Raw genomic sequence first — 7,868 nt, 5'->3', positions numbered from 1 at the left:
TTGGTTGAAGCATAACATGATGCAATAAGGCATGGGACAAGGACTGTAGAAGGGCCAGTGGGTTTGGAGCTTTTGTTAGGACAACAGTCTTTCTACTTCAACTCAACATCTATAATCTATCCCAATTAAATAATAATAAAACACCAAAAAAAAAAAAAAATCTCAACTGAAAGTCTCATAATTCCAAATCTGTAAATCAAACCATCTTTTAGAAGAGGCTTTAACAAGGCCAAAGCAGCTCTCCACTTCCATTCTAGCTGTATATGCTGACGTTTTTCATTCTCCTCCAAAATTACTATTTTTTATTATTATTTGTAGTATTAATTACTTTGTTGTATATATATAAATAATAATAATATTGTCATTATCAGTAGCTGGTAAGAGGAAGAAATGAAAAGATAGAGATGTTTCCATGATATAAGCCCTAAGCTTATAAGCTTAATCATACCATCCCACCCTCCATATCTTTCTCATTGCCTCCACAATCCCCCATTTTTCGCGGCGAAAGCTTTCGCAGCAATCAATCCTAAGATAAGGAAGAGAGAGAAACAAATACACATATAGATCATCAACATATATAAATAATCTAAGCTAGTACAATGACAATGATAATGAGACTACATTAGCTTTCGCCTAGGGATTGGCCTTATTTTTATTATTAGGGCTTTTATTTTTTTTCATTTTTAATCATATGCTTTTTTAAAACTCCTTTGCTTCTTATTTAACCCTCCTTCTTCTTCCTTTTTCTCACTTCTTCTTTCTTTCTCTTCATTTTCTTCCCTACCCATCCCATCCTAACCTCGGGATCTGATCCCGCTCCCTCTCTTTCTCTCTCTTCATCACCAATAGAGCTCAAGATTCACTACTTTCCTCTCTCTACTTCGATTCCCGAGGAAGAGAAAGATAAAAGGATCATTTCATACTCTTACTTACATCTTCCGTTTCTAAATAAGTGTCGTTTTTCAGTTACTAGCTACATCGTGTGTTTGATCGTATCCCAATTGAACAAAGTTTGATTCTTCTTCTCAAGGACATACAGTGAAGTGCAAAAGCTGATCATATAAAAAGGTTACGTTTCTAGTCCTATATAATCTCCTTCATCTAACTATATAGATCATCTAATTAAGTTTGTTTAATAATATGTGCATCATATATATACTCATAACAGATTTTTGATATGGGTTTCATTACCTTTTTTTCTTCCATGTATAGTTGCCATTGCGATTGCTTTTGCTTCAAGATTTTCTATCATCAATTGTGATATCTCTGCTGCTACTTCTTGATTTCTATTTTCTTAAGCACAACAAATGATCTAAAAAACAGACCCTTTTTTTTATTTTTTATTTTTAATGTTTGAAGATATTTGATTCATGTATGTAATATGATCCACTTATTCAAAGGTGCATGATATGAAAACATAAAGTTTTCTAAGTTATTTTGCTTCTTCTTAAATATCTCATCATTTTTGTTTCTTAAATTTCTTTGAGATGATAAAATTTTCATGAAGATTTAATAGGTGGTGCAAGATGAATCACCTTCTTTGCTTTTGTTCTTCACTTAATTAGTACGTTAGTTCACCTATAGTTTTGAATCGAATTGAGCTTGGATTGATCTATCCATCTATCTGTATAACATAACATGTCTACTCTTGTTAGTATTAAGTATTAACCATTGGGAAGGAGAATATAGAAGCAAGAGCAAGTGTGTGACTTTTTATTACAATCCTTGAAAATTATTTCTAACTTACATACTCATATCTTATAATAGTATGTCCATCATTAAATTTTAGCAACAAACGAAGGTGGTGAACACTTGAAAATGCATTCTTGTATTGAGTTCCTTTCATGAGTGGCTACAATGCCTTTTTTAGCTTTTTGCAATTTTTATCTGGTTCAATGGGAATGTAAATTAGCTTTTTAACTATTCACATAATATGCCTTAAATGGAAATTTATGCATTATTATTAAATACTTGGTATGGGCCGAGAATGGAAACAATAAGATATACATTGAGCATTGCCTCTTTTTTTTTTTTTTTTTTTTTTTTGTTTTTACCTTGTATTTGAATTACCACACTTTTCCTATTATCGACATCGAAAGCTATAAGGATCTAGTTTGTTCAATCTCTTTGTGATGTAATAGTATACCATGGAGTTTTTGTGATTGACGTTGGTTCTATACTGCTTTACTTTGTCTACAAAAGTGATAACTATGGAAAAACCCTTTAAAAGTGTGAATCTTGATTGCATTGCTTTACTCTATCATCTTTTTCATGGGTAATCTTGATGCTTTAGGTACACTTTCAAATCTTAATCATGTTGACATGCATTTTCATAACATGCATGCAAATCAAACCATTTAGAATGATTGAATTATCTAATCTTAATCAACATGCATCTTTCAATCTTTGTATTTATATTATTTAGTTTAGTTCTGTGGGAAGTTAAAGATTTTTGTGTAATTTATTTGATCATTTAGCCTAAATCGATCTTCTATTCTTTTTATCTATCTATCTTTCTATCTAGTTCAATTTGCTGATGATACATTAGTTAGTGATCATCTCGTGAAAGAATGAAATTCAAAAATTGTGATTGATGTAGGACTTTCTCCGATTGAAGTAAGTAATAATTATTTTGTTGATAATATCTTTCTACATGTCCCCTAAACCAGAGAACGTCTCAAATTTTTATCTTTCTCTAGTACATATGCTCTAAACTTGCGTAAAGGAATAATGGTACATACCTTTAAATAAGGTCCCCCCCAACTAAAAAAAAAAAATGATACTACTCCTTCGATCTGTGCCATGCTTCCTTTGATTTTCGATACATGTATCATTTTGACATTTAGGAGAGTCAATAACACAAAGTAACATACCATAACATACAAGAAGTAGCTTAGGATCGGATAACAATCAGGCCATACTAAAGCATGAAACAATGTTTTTCCCTCTTAAATTACCTATACTTGAACAACTTTATATATCTGATCTTACAAAGCTATTTAAGGTCATTATTCTACTTAATTTATTTACAAGAACGTTATAATCAACTAATCTTCACTTACCGTCATCAATCCATCTAGGAAAACCATATAGTCCATAAAATACTATTTGGTGTTTAATTTGTTAGGTTTTGAAAATTTCCAACATTCTAGAAGCTTAATGCACTGAAGAGTGAAGGTCACAGTTCCCCCCTTTTTGGTTAAGTAATGTTTCACAATGTTGATTATTATCTCTAACAATTAACTGTACATTTTCCAAACCCTATATATGAAGTATGGATGGACGGAGTGAATAGTAAGTACATGGCATTCTGATGCGCACTAAAATTGGTAACGATTTTGTTGCTTGCAAGCTGAGGTCTAAGGTAGCTAGTGAAACTTCCAGTAATAATACTACATACAAGGTTAATCATGGATGCTTAATTTTTTTCAATAGTATAATTATTAAACATTAAATTTCATTTAAGCCACAATCAATTTTGTACATCAATTTTACTATTGCAGTATATATATGAACGTAACAACATCAATAGTACTCCATTTTTTCATTAAGATATACATAGAAAATGGGAGGATAAAGCAGTTGGCTAATTCTTTAACTTTCAAGCGTAAAGCTAGGGGTTACAGAGTTGTGTTGCATATGAGGTGTCATCACTAAAGACTAACGAGCTTTCTGGTTGAAAATTATGGTACAATAAAGCAAATCAAGGGTTCATATTCATAATAATAATAATACTGTAATAAAAAAGATTAATTTGTCTGATTGTTTCAACAAACTAGTGATTGGTGAGCGCGTTAAAAATATTTGCATTTGTTTCACCAACATCATCTTGTCTGCCACAGTAGTTGTTTGACCAGATTAAAAGAGGTTGACTCTCTTAAGGTTTCTTTTTCTTTTTTCTTTATTTTTGGCTTTAATTTGGCATGCGTTTGGTCCTTTGTAAGTGTTAGTGCAACTGGTGGCTGCCAACTACTTGAGTCTCACGAATTGCTTCCACATCTTATGACAGAATTATGCATCCTAATGCTAGCCTTAATTACTAATGTAAACCCCCTTTTATTTAATTAAGCTTCATTTAGTGGCTTAATTTTATGTATAAGGTGCTCGGTATATGACCTAGCTGTAGCAATATTTGTATAAAAAATTATATACACACATCAATGCAGTACGTTACGTGATTATCGATCCGGATGTGTAGGCCGGGAAAATTGGATATAGAATTAGTTGATTCAAAACCATGTATCATATCATGTGTAATATTGATCAATAACCATAGCAATAGGGTATAGACGTATAGTTCATATACATCTACTTAAGTCGTCATTTTATAATAACGTATTCATAATTGTGTCTAGTTATTCATATGACAATGTATGTTGCTAGCCTCAACTTGAATGTATGTATGAATGACAATCTAACCATAAATTGGGACGACAAACTAGAATTAACATGATGTTTAACATGATTTGACAAAATTTACAAAGTGTAAAATTAAATTGCTAAATCTCGCTCCTTAATTTGTTAATGACATGCAGGTCGTTGCCCTAGCTGGATAAAATGAATACATTGTCGCACGTTCCTCCGGGCTTTAGATTCCATCCAACTGATGAAGAACTTGTGGATTACTACCTCCGTGAGAAAGTTGCTGCAAGAAAGATGTGTGATATCATTAAAGATGTTGATCTTTACAAGATTGAACCTTGGGATCTTCAAGGTACTTATAATCAATTTCGTTTTTGCAAGTATAAATACGAATCATTTCTTATAATTTTCTTTTTTAAAGGCTCATTTCTTATAATTCTATCCATCACTAATAGAGCAAAAATAATCACAATAAATTGAACAATATAAAGTTGTGTACGTATAAACCTTTATATTTAGATGCGCCAAAGCATGTTAGTATACTCGATATAACCATGTAACCATACTCTACTGTTTTAATAATGTACATAAACTTACTTTTGGGTTTAAAATTGAACAGAATTATGCAAGATAAGTAGTGAAGAGCAGCATGAATGGTACTTCTTCAGCCATAAAGACAAGAAATATCCAACAGGAACTAGGACTAATCGAGCTACCAAAGCCGGATTCTGGAAGGCAACTGGAAGGGACAAAGCTATCTACTCTAAGCATAATTTGATTGGCATGAGAAAGACTTTGGTTTTCTATAAAGGTCGAGCTCCCAATGGTCAGAAGTCTGATTGGATCATGCATGAATACCGTCTTGAAACTAATGAAAATGGAACTCCTCAGGTAAGTTTAACATGCTTAACAACATCTTACACAAATTTGAGTAACATACATTATTATACATGCATGACCTATTGTTTTTGAAAGGAAGGATTAGTGTACTACTTACTACATATCATGCATAGAGAGGAATGAACGACTTCAATCATATTAGTGATATAAAACAAGATCTAGAATTACATATGTACTACAAATTTTAAGTATGCACATTCTTGAATTGGCTAATATAATTTTGCACTACTTTTATCAGGAGGAAGGATGGGTAGTATGCAGGGTGTTCAAGAAGAGAATGGCAACTGTTCGAAAGCTAGATGACTCACCATGTTGGTACGACGATCAACTCTCCTATATGCCTGATATGGACTCTCCTAGAAGGATTCCTCACCATCCCAATAGTTACCACACACCAAATCATAGTAATTTTCACCAACGCCACCACAACATGTACTCTTGCAAACAAGAGCTTGAAATACCACCCTACAATATTTCTCATCATGATCCTTTCCTTCAATTACCTCAATTAGAAAGCCCTAAAATGCCCCAAGCTAGTATGCAAAGTTGTAACTCAATACCAATCTATGGAACAAGCACTAATTTATCATCGTCATTGCTCGTTCAAGACCAAATGATCCATTCTCAATCATTTGATTCGATGTATGGTAATGTATGTGGTTCGGAGCAAGTTGTGGATGATCAAGTTACGGATTGGAGGGTGCTTGATAAGTTTGTTGCCTCTCAACTTAGCCAAGATGAACAACATGGTCCTTCTGCCGCGAATAAGGAAATAAACTACTCGAATGTCCCTATATTTCCTGTGTCCGAGCACATGAACATGGTGATAAGCCCTAACTCCAATAACCAAGGTCATTTAGGGGCCTCATCAGATCAATATGCTTCAACATCAAATTCAAGCTGCCAAATTGATATGTGGAAGTGAATAAAGACATTTACCATATTATATGCTAATTAATTACCTAATTAACCTGATCTTATACATATACATACTGATTATATAGGGGAATACAATTACTACAAGAGAAATCTTGGATAAGTTTCCTTGTACATAATAAACATGGTAATGCAATATTATTATTAGGGTATTGGATTTGTGAGATCAACCTTAGGGTTGATCCTCAAAGTGAACTTAGAAATGTGGTGCCTATTATTATTGGATGATGATAGCATCTGTGTTTAGAAGATTGAAAGGTTTCCAAGTATTATTGGGATTCATATTCAGAACAACGAATATCTGATTGTACTTATTCTTATTGAAACTTAATTAACTTACATTTGAAGTGAACTATTATTATGTTTTACTAGTATTTTATCAAATCCCTTGTTTCCTAGTCCGATCCTTGTATTCCATTCTATCATCTACTAAAACTTCATGTTGATTTTGTTGTAATCCTTTTGTTTTTTTTGTTAAATAAGTTGCATCATACATGTATTAACTTTTAGTTTCCATTTTTAGAGGTTTTACTTTTTATGTATTTTTTTGTGAGTTTCAAGTGAATGGTCTATATAGTAAGACTTAGTGAACTGAAGGCCATAGTTTCAAGCTAATGGACACAAACTTGTACTCATATTGATTCTCAAAGAGAAATTGGTTGGTGTAAAATGTATACGTATGTTTGGTTTATATGTATCACCTGTCAAATTAAAGTTAGTAAATTATCATTATATACCTCTTTGCAATTGATTTATAATTTTAAGAGTAAATAATTAGCTGAATAAAAAGAACAAGTAAATGTAAGGTATGTGTCGTTTAAGACTTCAATGAAGTCAAGGAATAACTCTTAAATATAGGAATGCCAACATTTCCTATGGTGTATTATAAAGCTAAGGTTGTGAACCATATTGTGATGATTGTAATTTTAAAATTTTAAAAATGTCTGAGTTAAAATAGTAGCCTCTAGCCTCTAAAGATTGCACCATTTTCTTTTTTGAAGCATACTTCATAATTTTTAAACATAAATCATCATATCATGCAAGCTAATAAGGTTTTTCTACATAAATCTCACGTATATACATATGCATGACTTACATGTAATGTTGTACTACATCATCAATTCATCATGTTCCTATCTAGCTATAGTTTCAAATAAATGTATATAAAACAATAGATCCAAAGAATAGTATGTTGGTTAAATTATGATACTACTACATACTTGAAATTACATACATGTTAAAAATGAAGTGTATAGATAGGTTTCGCACGCACTTATCGAGTTGCATTGCTACGAGCCTACAACAAATAGCTAGTCATTATTTTAGTAATAAGTATGGCTGTATGGAGTATTATATTAGGTGTGTTAAAGCTAAGGTTTCTATATTCTTAAGTTTTCGGCAATATATTTCAAAGCATTCGCTAATTACTGGGTAGCTGATACCTCCATCAAAGCTAGAAGCTTGGACTTGAACATGCATGCAGGGCCTTCAAAAACATAAAACCTTTGGAAATAGTACCGTACATAAACATAATACATGTACGTAATGTGATTACTTTCATGTTGTCAACAACATTATTTGGTTCTCTACAGCAAAGTCTGTCTTACCGCGCTACATAATCGACAAAATCGAATGCATACCATATCTAGCATGCTTCAATTACTACCGAT

General features: G+C 32.2%; 1 protein-coding gene across 1 annotated transcript; it reads left to right on the top strand.

The window, feature by feature from the left end:
- The first annotated feature begins 536 nt into the window (after positions 1 to 536).
- On the top strand, positions 537 to 6,544 carry LOC145598061 (NAC domain-containing protein 7-like). The gene is made up of 4 exons (XM_081654354.1): positions 537 to 1,068; positions 4,536 to 4,714; positions 4,982 to 5,253; positions 5,501 to 6,544. The coding sequence occupies exons 2-4, from the start codon at positions 4,558 to 4,560 to the stop codon at positions 6,185 to 6,187; spliced, it is 1,116 nt and encodes a 371-aa protein (XP_081510480.1). The 5' UTR covers positions 537 to 1,068; positions 4,536 to 4,557; the 3' UTR covers positions 6,188 to 6,544.
- The last annotated feature ends 1,324 nt before the right edge of the window (positions 6,545 to 7,868 follow it).

This window comes from Chenopodium album, chromosome 20 (assembly GCF_948465745.1).
Source record: "Chenopodium album chromosome 20, dcCheAlbu1.1, whole genome shotgun sequence".
Lineage (NCBI taxonomy): Eukaryota > Viridiplantae > Streptophyta > Magnoliopsida > Caryophyllales > Amaranthaceae > Chenopodium > Chenopodium album.
Note: the sequence above shows the minus strand (reverse complement) of the source record. Positions and strands in the feature narration are given on the sequence as shown.